The 13,318-nt window shown below is 39.4% G+C and overlaps 2 protein-coding genes and 1 long non-coding RNA gene across 8 annotated transcripts in view; 2 read left to right on the top strand and 1 right to left on the bottom strand.

The window, feature by feature from the left end:
- The first annotated feature begins 1,089 nt into the window (after nucleotides 1-1,089).
- On the top strand, nucleotides 1,090-8,401 carry LOC111344701 (uncharacterized). 6 transcript variants are annotated; one of them, XM_088725277.1, is made up of 8 exons: nucleotides 1,116-1,218; nucleotides 1,562-1,698; nucleotides 2,667-2,749; nucleotides 3,921-4,067; nucleotides 4,294-4,428; nucleotides 5,403-5,528; nucleotides 6,195-6,583; nucleotides 7,699-8,401. In XM_088725277.1, exons 3-8 carry the CDS (start codon nucleotides 2,683-2,685, stop codon nucleotides 8,170-8,172), a joined length of 1,338 nt encoding a protein of 445 aa, XP_088581403.1. In that variant the 5' UTR covers nucleotides 1,116-1,218; nucleotides 1,562-1,698; nucleotides 2,667-2,682; the 3' UTR covers nucleotides 8,173-8,401. The 6 variants fall into 6 exon arrangements, with proteins under 6 accessions (XP_088581402.1, XP_088581399.1, XP_088581401.1 ...); XM_088725274.1 differs by having other exon boundaries at nucleotides 3,918-4,067; XM_088725276.1 differs by lacking the exon at nucleotides 1,562-1,698 and having other exon boundaries at nucleotides 1,090-1,218.
- Nucleotides 8,402-8,468: 67 nt separating this feature from the next.
- On the bottom strand, nucleotides 8,469-13,147 carry LOC148728992 (uncharacterized). The gene is made up of 4 exons (XR_015988848.1): nucleotides 12,786-13,147; nucleotides 9,901-11,558; nucleotides 8,957-8,988; nucleotides 8,469-8,522 (listed from the first exon to the last, which is right to left on the bottom strand). It is a non-coding gene; the product is annotated as an uncharacterized LOC148728992 (long non-coding RNA).
- LOC148728991 (uncharacterized) overlaps nucleotides 11,215-13,318 on the top strand; it is a 3,451-nt gene continuing 1,347 nt past the window's right edge. The window contains exons 1-3 of the mRNA XM_088725468.1: nucleotides 11,215-11,404; nucleotides 12,657-12,726; nucleotides 13,157-13,318. The exon at nucleotides 13,157-13,318 is cut by the window's right edge and continues 1,347 nt beyond it. Coding sequence (XP_088581594.1) covers nucleotides 11,215-11,404; nucleotides 12,657-12,726; nucleotides 13,157-13,318 — 422 coding nt within the window. The remainder of the gene's footprint in view (nucleotides 11,405-12,656; nucleotides 12,727-13,156) is intronic.

Raw genomic sequence — 13,318 nt, 5'->3', positions numbered from 1 at the left:
TTCTTGAGGTGCTTCACTAGCTGGTTTGGCCAGCCGAAATATAGTGCTCCGTTTTAAAACTTATCTACGTTGTATCGGTCTTGCCTCTATATTTAACAAAAAAAAAAAAACCTGGCCTTCAATAAATTCATTAAATCAGAAGGACACTGCCATAAAAAATGGTACTAACACCACTGATTACAATGACCTCGACAACTAATTCAGAGCTTATCCCGTTTTCTGCGGCGTAAATTGATAAGGAAGGTGGGTGCAATCCTATTCCACCTATAACCACACCATTTGGCTCTCGGTAAGTACTAAGATTTGCCTAAATGATTCTGAAAATGCATTTAGCCATGTGCACGTAAATAGTGTCGGACATGTTTGCGTTCTTAAGAAATGTAATTTCCGACATTCAAAACAGTAGAAAGCTTTGCTTATAGTCACTCAGGGATAAGGGATACCTGGCGAAAAGTCACGGAACTAAATTGATCTAAAAAAGATGTCGCTGCCACTTTTTCATGGACTTACTTAATTATCCATGCCAACTAAAACCAGTTTGAATCTTATTGACTTAAAGTTTGGAGAAACTTGTATCCTAGGGACAAAAAAAATTATCAAAATACTCCTTGTCACTTGAAAAGGATTGTGAAGGCGACCTTCCCCTCCTTCTTCGGCGCGAATTGCTCGTCGTGTGGTCTTATGACGCTAATCTTTGCAAACTCCTCCCCACTACCCCCCCGCTCAATTAATGGTTTTATTGGCATAGTGCAATCCTAAAAATTTTAATGCAAGCAAACGTATGGACAATTTTTTTCTGGGGCAAGACTAATGACATTATATGAGCCAAAAATGTTTTCGTTTGCGATTACTTTAGGCAAATACCTGTCCAAGGAAAATCTTTTTGTCTTGTGATTCACTCGCTTCATCTGTGACAACTTTACTCAAAGGAAATGCAGGTTTGACAGGTTTCAATTAAGAGCTTTTGTTCAGCGTTAATTCACGTGCATTTTAGACGATCTTGACTTACCGCTTCGTCGAGCCTTTGACATAAGAAAAGAGGATTTAATGGTTTCTCATTAAAAAGTGATCCTGGTAGACCCCCAACACCTGCCATTTACTGTCTTATATGTGCTTGAACAGACACGACATTTTTTCTAACTATTTGTCATACCAATTAATTTGCCATCCAAGAAATATTTTGACGACTCGAGTGTTGGAAAGACAGCTCGGAGATAGGTAAGGGTGACAAAAAATTTTCATTTAAAGGCTGAGTGTCGTTGTGAGCGCAAAAACCTTGAATTTGAAGCAGTAAGCAAACAACTTATTAATGTGTTGTGCGCGGAGGCTTTCTTTGTTACAGTTGATCAGTGTGGTTGTGCTTAAAAAGAATGCTGTCTTTATTGATTTCAGTACATAACCTTACATTTTATTTACCAATCAATGGAAGACAAAAGAGATGAACTCTTTGATTTCATTCGATTGTGAAAAACTCACAATCTTTGGTGTAAATTCAATATTTTTGTGGTATCGCTTTGCGCTCCAAATTGTTTATGCAAAGAGTACAATTGTTCACATGTAGACACAATTCTGGAACAGTTTATTGAGCTTCAACGTGGAGTCATGAGATAAGTCAACCACCGCAGCGAAATCAAGAAAAGATGCGATGCCTTAGAAAGAGGAAAGCGCCAACGTTCGAAACATCACCATTATTTATTTGTGAGAATCATCTATGTATCCTTATGAAACCCACGTGTATATCTAGCTTAGTGTTTTACCTGTTCACCGACCAAGCAAAAACAGTTTCTTTAGAATTGAATTGGCACTTTCGTCAATTCTTGAGCGACCTTTGTTTAGATGATGGACAGCTACCGATACAAGCCTAGTCAAATGTACTTGATTTTATTCCCACTCCCCCCTCCCCCCCCCAGCCCCAACCGGTAGTTTTATTGCTTCATTTCATTGTCGCAGCTTTTTACCTGCGGCGGGTGCTAGCGTTGACTTATGGAATCTTTCTGACCTGGATTAGTATGACAAATAGTATTTCGAATTTGCTATATATACAGATATTGATTAAATCCCTCACAGAGTAGATGCTTCACCTCTGAAGTTGTTCGTCTTAAGTTCAATTGTTAGATCACACCAATTCAGGGTTATCTCAAAAGAATCTGTAAAAGTAACCATCCTACGGATAATTTTCGGTAGGGATCGTACTCTCTAGCTGCAGAGAATATACGCATTCATGGAATACAGGCTTAGGTGGTTGGAACTGTTCTCTTTTGTCAAATTTCCTTAAGCGAGTTTGAAGCACGTATTTGCCCATTCCTCAGTCAAACCATATGCACCTCTTGAGGACATCTAAGGATGCGGCTTATTAATTTTCAGTGACTAACTATAGTGCAATTATGTCACTATCCAATTCTAATCGGCTGCAAGAAAGCACTCAACTCTAGTTGGCACTGGTTTGGTTAAAACCTACCAAAAACAAGTATTTTCCTTCATGTTTCGGAAAACAAGGAGAAAAATGATTGAGTTTTGATAGCGAGACCCAGCAAGGCCTCGGTTCATGTAATATGTCTCACCCTCAGTTGAACAGATGACCTGAGCCTTGCCCTAAATCATGACAGTTCTTTTTTTTTTTTTCAGATTTCTGTCATATATTCTATACTTACTTTGTTTTTACATAGTGGCCTCAGTTAGAAAATGAAGCTCAGTCTTGGTTGGTGCGCTTTTATTATAATAGGCTTTGCAGCCGCCTCTTCTGTCACTGGTAAGTATCGATTCTCTGCAATCAATCAACTTTGTCGAATCAATCGATTTTAATATCAAAGTTTAAGAGATCCTTTTTGCTCCACCATCACGTAGCGCTTACGTTAGCCTAAGATGTCAGACTGCTTGTTATCAAGCTGAGCTAAACAATTCTTCTAATTAAGGACATGAACGTTCGCTGACATTCTAATCGGCGTGGAATGAATATGTGAGTTTGAAACAGTCCAGCTATCAAGAACCGTAACTTGAAAATGAAATAAACGTCGATATTTCTTAGTATAGGACCAAATAAATTGCTTGTTTCTTAAATATTATGTTCGGATCAAGGTGGTTAGGTAGAGTTTCCTTTAGTGGAATAGGCATTGGGCTCCGCTGCGTGTTTCGACAATGCCCTTTAGTATTTTAAATGTTACAAATTAAGGATGGTGTGAAGAAAATCTTTATCGCGAGTTAATGGCCTAAATGAAACATGTAATTTAGATATATCAACAAAGTTGAAATGGTAAATTGTCCACCGTAACGATTACAAAAGCTGACGTTTCGAGCGTTAGCCCTTCGTCGGAGCGAATAGAAGAATTGTGGGTTGTGTGTGCTTTTAAAGGCAGAAAATGGAGTTACGTTATTGGTGGGAACATGGCAACGAGAAAAACACGAATAAATTAGTGGAATGAAAAGCGTTTGTTGAACCCTGTGGGATTTAGACAGCCGGTTTGAAAGATGAGTCCGGCAGTCTAAATCCCTAAGGGATCAACGAACGCTTTTCATTCCACTAATTTATTCGTGTTTTTCTGGTTGCCACACACAACCCATAATTCTTCTATTCGCTCCGACGAAGGGCTAACGCTCGAAACGTCAGCTTTTGTAATCGTTTCGGTGGCCGATTTACCATTTCAACTTTGTTGATATATCTAAATTATTTCGTTACCCCCACCGACGCAGCCCCAAATAGTTTCTTTAGAAACTATCATCCTTTATTTAAATGAAACATGACTCGACTGATTCCGATGACAAAATTTGAAATCTTTGCTTTGGTCATGCAATATAGACTTCCTTACAGTATTTTTCTAGTTAACGTAGAGTATAATTACAACATGTAGAATTCACGCTAGACTGGGAAAAGCTGAAACTAGGTCAATTTGTGTTTTTTCCGAAACAAATATCACACCTAGAAGCTGAGGAACAAAAAAGTGCATTTACTTCTGGTGATCAGCCAGGTTCTGGATCTGAAAGTGATTCCGGAAGCGGAGAGGCACTGAATGAGGGAGATGAGGAGGGACAGAAAGTGTTTGATTTGATGTCTACAATTCCTTACAAAGAAGGTAAATGAACGATGATAAATAGCAGGAGCTTAAGGTAAGATGACTTGGTCTGATATCTAGGTCAGGTATCTAGGTCAGAAAACTAGATAACAAGGTCAGATAACCAGCGAAATATTCTTAGGGTGGTAAATCATCATAAATACCGTGAAATTAAACTAAGGCCTAGGAGACCAATGATACCTGGTTATACATCCGTGCTAACAGTCTGAATTTTATTTGTTCGTAGCTTACAACATAGAAAATTGTAGAGATAACCCAGATGTTGACTGTGGTGGCAAGACTCGAACAGAATGTTTGAAAGATTTTCATGACATGGTGAAAGACTGCCCGTTATCTTGTCATCTGTGCGCCAAAAAGGGAGGTGTGTGGTTTGAATTGTAATATTGGTGCCATTACACGTGATAATTTATCCCAAACCATTTAACAAATGGCAAACGCTACAGCATACGGTATTGAGTTATGGATGCACGTGAGAGGCTGCTAAGTACGAAAGAAGCATAAATGCCGCGCGAGGCGATAGCCGAGAGCGACTCTAGCTTCTTGAGTGCTTAGCAAACCTCTCGCGTGCGTCCATAACTCAATACCGTTCGCTGTGGTGTTTACCATTTGTTCTATAACATAATATTGATAAATTGTAGCAGAAGAGTTCCATTTCGTTCAACAGTGAAATCTTACGTGACCAGAATAAACAAGTGCGCGGCAACTAGTCTATGCATTTGCTCACGTCAGCAGCGTACACCCATGGGCAAATGGTCAAATATATTGACCAATCAGAGCGCGCGCTTTACTTTGGATATATTATAACTAAAGTATGGGGGTAGAGAAGACGTAATCGAAGTCTGAGTAACGAGATGTCGCCAAGTTATTCAAGTGCTGACTCTACTTACGACAAAATTCGTTTATTTTCCAAACATGTGATTATTGGAATAAATGGATGAACGGAAATGGGAAAAATAGGAAAAGAGGTATGACTGAAGGTTATCCGTCAAGGTAAAAGACAAAAGTTCACAGAAAACCGCAATAGTAGAGTAACAACATTACTAAACCATTTTACTCAAATTGATGTTGGTTAGGTTCATTCAAATACACCACGAGCTTTGCGCTTCTTCGAAGCATTTTTAAAAAACCAAAAAACTGCCTATTAGGAGAAGGGTTAGACTAGACTAGGTTCCAGGCCCCAACATAATGAACAGAAATATGGGTGAAAAAAGAAAGTACTTCTTAAACCAACCTGTCGCTGTTACTTTTTCTATTGCTTTGTTTTTGGTAAAACCAACTTGATCATTAAAAACAATCACTTTAGACTTTTTTTTTTTCATTTCAAATACTTTTTAGGAGGCACTGATAAATGCGAAAATCTTGATAAGGATTGTGACAAAGAGGCCAGGAAACACGAATGTCAACTACTCCCCGACTACATGATGCAAAGATGTAAACGTTCCTGCCAATTCTGTGGCGCAGGTAGGGAAAATCTAGTGTCCATAAGAAAAACCGAAGTAGGTCATTAAGTCAAGTACACTTCGACTCCGTCTGCGTGAGACTGGATTTCATGTACTATAGGAAATATTCTGTTCCACAACGCAAAATTTTTTTTTCGGTAGCTATTGGTTATGTATCCCAATTTTTCCACAATGCCTTTGAAATGATTAGATTTACACCTTTAGCTAAAAGTCATAAAGGCTAAGTCTGTTTATGGGTCAAGTGGCCTATCTTAACTCCAGGCTTAACTCCGTAAGCATAAAACCTTCTCCCCCTTGGGGGATGGGATACAAGTCAATCGCTGGGTTACCCACCATCACTGAATTTACCGGTAACCATTTAAACATCTGGATAAAGAGAAACTCTGTGAGAGTAAAGTGGTTTTCCGAGAACACAACACAATATCCCCGGGTAGGGCTCGAACCCGCGCAACTCGTTCCGGAGTCGAATGCACTAACCATGAGGCCACCGCGCCTCACACTCATGAAAATTCCCTGGCTTGCATAATTCCGCGGCTGATTTAAAGTTGCAGTGAGTTTTTTAAAAACATCGAAGGAGAGGAACTGTAGACAGGTAAAAAATGATACGTCAAATACTTCTTAAAAACCAAAGTTTCAAGCTAAGAACGTTATAAACCTTTCTTTTTAGAGTCTACGTTTACAGACAAACATGCCATTTGCCCAATATGGGGAGAACTTGGCTACTGCAAAACAAACTCTGCCATAGAGAGAGAATGTCCTCACAGTTGCACGAAGTACAGTTACGTCCAGGCAGCTTCCAAACCATATCAGTACCCCATAAAGGCTCTGCATCCCTACCAATTCCAGCCTGGACAGTACCCGATCCCTCCTCTGTACCCATATCCCACACGATACCCGAGCCCATATCCTTCCCCGTATCCTTACCCATACCCATACCCTTATCCCTCACCGTACCCCTCTCCCTACCCATATCCATCCCCGTATCCATCCCCGTACCCATCCCCTTACCCATCCCCTTACCCATATCCTATACCTTCTCCGACACCAGCACCGCAGGTAGAGTAGTTTTCTTTTCTTCATGTGCTATAGGTCACTTTCTTTTAGATCACTGTTTTTTTTTGCAGGAGATGAGCTTTAAACTTGTTGTAATAGAAGAATTTTGTGGTGGATCTACTAAACCTGGGAGGGGAAAGAGGGCGGAAGGGGCAGTGCACGGAAACGATAAGACCCATAAGAGGGCAGGGGCCGGTTTCTCGAAAGTCCCGGTAACTTAAGGGGCCCGAAGCCATGTTTTAAAATCAAAATTTAAAGGATAGGAAACAGTTTCTGGCACCCGCACCAGTCCTTTTTGTTTCTTAAGTTGATTGTTTTATTGTATCATTTTCAAAACTTTTGAAATTCCCATCTTGAATGAAAACAGAACAGCTCTACGGGTCCGTTAAGATTACCGGACTGAAACAATAAATTCCAACATGTTAAAAACCAGCCAATCAAGAACGAGTACGAGACAACAATATCTCAACCTGTTGACTGGAAGTGTTCTATTTAATTTCAAGTTCAAACAGTCGGTCTTTTAATACTTTCGCATATTTTTGGGTTAACCGTCTGGGGGAACGGATTTGAGGAATTCTCTGCTGCATTTGGTAATTAACTGCTGCATAAATGTGGGCTGTTGGCTAAATTAGAAATAAGTAAAGGCTACATACCTTTTATGGTGTTACTTCTAAATCTATATTGGCAGAGTATAATGAGGTTTGAATTGTCGCAGGTTGTCAAAGAGGCCTTTTGAATGGTCTCTATCTGATGTGCCTCGTTTCCCGTAAAAAGTATTCTAATTGGCTAAATCATAACATGAAATTTAAAAAGCCTAGGCCGACAATTAAATACAAGCCTTTTTCCTTTTCCATGTTCATGCAAATTCCTTTCCCACTGATATAATTACGTTTTTAAAAATCATTGCGTTTAAATTTTCCAATTATAAATTGGCTGTGCCAGCGACACAATTGAATCAAAATGGGAAAGCGCATTTTGAATGTGCTTGAACGTATCTAAACTTATGCAACGTCCAGCCCAGTGAAAATCAGTAATAAGTTCAACAAGGAGCTTTCCTTTGAGGAAACCCTTTCTCCACTGTGCAGTGATGATATAGTTAACGTGGATCTTTGTTGCAGCCGGGTCCAGTGCCTTCTCCTACACCGTCGCCAGTCCCCGCCCCAGTGCCTTCTCCAGTGCCTTCCCCTGTGCCTTCCCCAGTGCCTTCCCCAGTGCCTTCCCCAGTGCCTTCACCAGTGCCGTCCCCAGTGCCTTCCCCAGTGCCTTCACCAGTGCCGTCCCCAGTGCCCGCTCCAGCTCCTTCTCCAGTGCCCGCTCCAGCTCCTTCTCCAGTGCCCGCTCCAGCTCCTTCTCCAGTGCCTTCACCATTCCCAGCCCCGGTCCCTTATCCAGCACCAGCACCAGCATCGTCCCCATATCCAGCTCCAGCAGCAGCTCCTTATCCAGCACCCGCTCCTGCTCCTGCACCGTATCCTACAGCATCTGCCACATATGACAAAGGTCATAAGTCAGAGAAAAGCCAGCACAGAGAGCACAAGGACTACGAGGGAAAAAAACATCAATCCAAAAAACACAAAGGAAAAGGAAATTGAATCACCAACATCTTCGCCTGATTGTTAAACGTTTCCTGTAACATAATTAAAAAGTGTCTGCCGGAAATAGATTAACTATTCTTTACTGATTCGTCAATTGGGAGTGTCAGAACTAATGTTTCATTCACAAATTTCCTGGAATGGCTTTGAGGTCCTTTTTAGATGCAATATCTTGATCAGTATCCCAGTTTGTGAAGTCTAATTCAAGAAATAAAATATAAAACAAATAGCAACAAGTCTGTTAGTCAAGAGAAATTTAAATTTTTTTCATTATCTTAACCTATGTTTTTTCATACTTGATTTTTCTTTAATCCCAGATCCTCAATCAAATCGTCAGTTTCAACCACTTCCTAAAAGAGAAAGGCGTGTAAGATATTGCAGTAGAGATAACTTCGTTTAAGAGAATATTCAAGAATCTAACCAAACTTGAAAATAATATTTCCATGCGGAGAAATAAGGACTTAACTTCCGCCAGAGACTCCAAACTTAGTCCCAGTTACTTTAGGGTCAAACCAGTTTCACAGCTTATTAAATATATCACAATCTGGGCATCCTTGCTGATTAATTCAAATTTGCATTTGACAGCCCCAGAACTGCTCTCCTTGTCAGGGTGAGGTTTTTCAGTTTTGGCCTACAAGTGAACGAGGTTTTAGTCTATCGTTACACACAATCCCTGACGTCAGTTTATGACTGATCTTTCCTAAAGCACAAAGAACCAAGTTCTCCTTTTCAAGGTTAAGTGGATGATCGCGCATTTAAACAACAAAGGGAAGTTTTGTTTCACCTGCTTCTTACTAAAGCTCCAACAGTCCACACCTACAGGTAAAGAAAGGCGCATCAAGAGATAGAGAAAATATTTTTTTAAGGTTAGCTAGGGGTGAAGGAGGCGAGTTGTTTCCCATTTCACGCTTAAGAGTTATAAATATTTTTGTCGTATCTATTGTGTTTTTTTGCGTATATCGCGTTACTTTTGAGGGCGCCTCGTTGGTGCAGGCGCTATTGAAAAAATTCGGCTGCGCGTGACTATTAGAAATATATCGTGTATTCTGGACTATTAATGTTTCGTGTCAACTATCCCTTTTAATTATGAGACAGTTTGCGGAGCGCGAAGTTCGCGAAGAAGATAAGGTTTTTGAACGAACGTGTTTAGGGAAGTCCATTAAGGCTCTCAGAGAATTTCTAAGTTCAATTTATATTATTGTAGTGTACTTGAAAGTCTGAAAATTAAATACTTAGGAAGTCTTTACAATTTTACTCATAATATATGCTGTTCACAACAACTAAGGACGTAACATACCAAGACAGTACCAGGGATCAAGCAGAGATTCCAGCCTAAAGGACTCTAAGTCCTAACATGGGAGCCTCTTTTTTTTCTTTTCAGTGATCACTCAGAGACATTTTTTCGGGGAGCAAAATTTACTGAAAGTGTCCGGTAGTAGACAGTGTTATCTACGGCTTAAATCATAAAAGACATTGAGATGATTAGAGAAATCTTTGGCCGTGGACTCTCAGGGGGTATCAGGAAGGAAATGCTGACCAGAAAGACGTCCTAAACAAACCTTGGTCTATCGGCATGGAGATATTTGCTAAGCAATTTTAAAGAGAAAAAATGTGGGAAACATCAAAAACTATTTCATCGTATTTGATGGGGGATTAGGTATTGAGAGCAAACCTATTACATGTGATGAGACGATTTGCTCATAAAGGGGATGAACTGGTAGAGATTACCTTGAACTAGGGGCGGAACCTCCAGGTACTCCTCAGAACCAAGCTGTAATGAACGAGTTAAAATTGAAACAACCACTCTATAGCTAGTAAGTCCACTTTTCAAAAACACGCACACCTTTTTTTTTTGGCTACGTTCTAGACAGAATGGTAAACCAACATATAATTTTGGTAATCGGATAAAGTCTGAAATAAAAAATTCTTACGTCCTCTCTTTTAACTGCTTTGCTTGCTTTATTTTGCTACGAATGTCTAAATATTTTACTTTTCGTATATTTTGTGTCCTAGCTGTTTGTTTATTTTTCCTTACATATTTTTCGCGGGAAATTGGTCTCCTGCTGGCCAAAATTGGTTCAGTTGCGCATGCCTGACATTTGACCACATGTCACACTCCAACCTCTTTCACTCACAAGGCTAACGGTCGATTCTGTACCAGGTTCCCTCAATGATGGTAGCCATTTGCATACCCAGCAGTAAAAGTTTCCAATAAGAGAACGAATTTCCTCTCAATATATATGTCTTTCTAAATTATTTTTCTTTATTTGGATTCTTATTTCTTCCCTCTCCCTTGTTTTATTCTACAATTAAATTGATATTAATTGTTCGAATATTTGTGCAAGCCGTTTGTTTCCATGGCCTTAGCGCCTTGGTTAAAAAAATTCATTACACTGATGAAAATTTGGCGTATTAAAAACGTAGCGAGACATCAGATAATTTTAAAGTCCAAGATCATTTCAGGTTGCGCTCTCAGTTAAGAATATCTATTGATAAAAATGAGGTGTCTCTCTCCAAATCCAATCCATTTACGAGGCATAAATTTGAACTTAAGACGGTTTGGTTGAAAATGTATTTAAAGTGTTTTCAAATTTTTTGTTTTAAACCATGTTACTTAAGCTATCAATGGCCTTTTTAAACATCTTCGAATAAGTGTTTGCCTGACTACTTCGAGGGAAACTACAACCACGGTGTTCGTTTCAGTTCATATCAAAGGCACTTCTCCGAGAGCCGAAGCATCGAGGGTGATGTGTTTTGCGATTATACGACAATAAAAATGTCAAATTTAGAGAATGAAATTTTCAACACCTGTCGTTTTTTCAATAATTCATAATATGACAGTTTCGTTTAAACCAATGAAAATGAATGTTGTGGCTCGACTACAAACGCCTGAATGAATTTTGAGATAAAAGATCGAGTGGGTTCTGGCAAAACTTTAGGATCACCGCATAATTATTTGGAATATTACTGAAACATATTCCGTAGAATTTTCTTTTCCGCTGTCCAGCTTGAGCAGTGTTGCAATTATTTGTAGCGGCTACCATGGCCGAACGAAGCCCAGTTGAAAATAGAGGAACTGTGGAAGCGGCGTATGAGAATAAATTGATAGATATCGACTGTGATGCCGAGAATGGAAATTCTAGCCTTGAAAGATCACCACAGGATAACACAGATAAGGCTCCTCCATTGACACCGAACACTCCACGCTCCACTGAATCGCCATCTTTAAAAGGTAACCGTTCTTATCTTTACAGTTTCCGTCAGCTATTCCGCGCGAAAAAGCTGTCGAATTCTTTGAACCAGAATCGCGTGTCCAGCCATTTTAGATGAGAATTCCACCTGTCGTGTTGCAAATTCTCCTCCATTGTCTTTTCTCCAGGATAGTTCTTTAAATGAAAATCAGTTTTACATGTAAATGCGTAGGGTATGAATTAGCATTAGGTTACAAACGAAAATAGTTCTGTAAAAAGCAGACATTACGGGTGTTTGATCAGGTGATAATTTAAAAAAAAAAACCAGCGGAAACTTGACAACTGCCAGTCTGAGACTGTAAAATAAATATTGCTTGAGTCTGTTGATACACCTCAAAAAAAAGTAAAAACGAAAATGAAAACTTGATGTTGGAGTGTAATGTTACCTATTTCGATATGGTATTTTACATGTTATTTTAATATCTTGTGAAATTTTATCAAGTCTGTTTTTAAATGTCAAATTTCCGCACAATGCGAATCATGGAATCGCGAAATGTAATCGCTCGAACATTAGCCTGGACTTTCGATTCTTGTTTTCCTAAGATCTTCTGTTTGCTGTCGTTAAGTTTTCCAGTTATCTATTTGCTAACTATAACCTTAGTTGTTTTGTGAATATTTATGAACGGACTTGAATTCAATCCTTGAGCAATACTGCAGTTCTAGACCTTGCCATCTCGCAGTATCAGAAGTACTCGACTTTCCTCAGAGAAGCCGCCCTAATCTCAAAAAATCTTTTTGATATTTTTACCATGATTTGTTGTCGTTTTTTTCCTAACTCGATAGCAACTCGACGTGAAGCTTATTCTCATACAATTCTTATTCCCATCTGGTCGAAGCAGCGGTCTGTTTTTTTTTTTTTATTTTTATCTCACATGGGCTTTTGTACCGTATAGGAAGCCTGCTGAGGCTCTGAGAAATATTATCTGAGTGTCGAAGTCCATCCTAGGGAAACATTAGGCATACTGAAATCCAGTTAGCTTTAATCGCAGTTAAGTTTCCTTTTAATGGACCACTACTTATCAAAATGCTTGCAGTCTTCAGGCTTAGATATCCCAGTGGAATAGCAGATGGGTTTGATTACATGTCAGTTCGAACTGGAACGAACGAACGAACGAACGAACGAACGAACGAACGAACTGGAATTATGTAGTTCGCAAGCTTTGCACGTATTAACAAACAGCGAATGGAAAGCAACTGCAGCAAACATCAAGCTCTATGTGCTTTTAATTTCAGATATTAATGAAGGCAAGTATATCTGTCAAGCAAATTTACACAGAGCGTCCCTTTGCAGCAGACGGAAAACGTAGGTTTACAATGTTTGTTCAATTTACTTAAAATGGAATGGAATATTCTCGCCCTTACTGGATTGCTTGTCCTTCATCTGAGAAATTCTCCAATCTCTAGAGGCCTTCCAGGTAGCTTAGTCACTACAGTATGTCGTGGTTAAGGCTGCATCCTGAAAATATTCTTCGCTTATTCCGTTTCGAAATCATTCTTTATGGGAGCCATCGTCCAATTCTTTCCAACCATGCCTCAGTCTTGTGAATACCAAATCAGTATTACGATTATAAATAAAATTCAACGGCTTGCTCTTTCGCCTTGGTATTTTCAAATAGCATAACATTGATAGAGAGGCGATAGCGACGATCGCGACTTCAACCCCTCGTTTTGTATACACAGGCTAACAGCTGAAAACCATTGGAAGTCTTTTCTTTCTTTTTTTTTTTTTTCAGGGAAAAAGAAAACACACATTCAACACAAAACGGGCGTGATGAGAATATCAAAGACAAGAATATTGATGTGGCTACCGAAAACAAAGAACATTTGGAAGGTATAGCGTCAGATTCACTTGAAAAAGAGGAAGGGAACTATGAAGAACTTGTCTGCTTAGTTCG

This window comes from Stylophora pistillata, chromosome 6, assembly GCF_964205215.1.
Source record: "Stylophora pistillata chromosome 6, jaStyPist1.2, whole genome shotgun sequence".
Lineage (NCBI taxonomy): Eukaryota > Metazoa > Cnidaria > Anthozoa > Scleractinia > Pocilloporidae > Stylophora > Stylophora pistillata.
Note: the sequence above shows the minus strand (reverse complement) of the source record. Positions and strands in the feature narration are given on the sequence as shown.

Excerpts from the sequence above, each read along its gene's own strand:
- LOC111344701 (XM_088725273.1), top strand. The coding sequence starts at position 2,683 with ATGAAGCTCAGTCTTGGTTGGTGCGCTTTTATTATAATAGGCTTTGCA. Across the intron at positions 4,068-4,293 it reads TACAATTCCTTACAAAGAAG|CTTACAACATAGAAAATTGT; the intron begins GTAAATGAACGA and ends ATTTGTTCGTAG. Across the intron at positions 4,429-5,402 it reads TCTGTGCGCCAAAAAGGGAG|GAGGCACTGATAAATGCGAA; the intron begins GTGTGTGGTTTG and ends AATACTTTTTAG.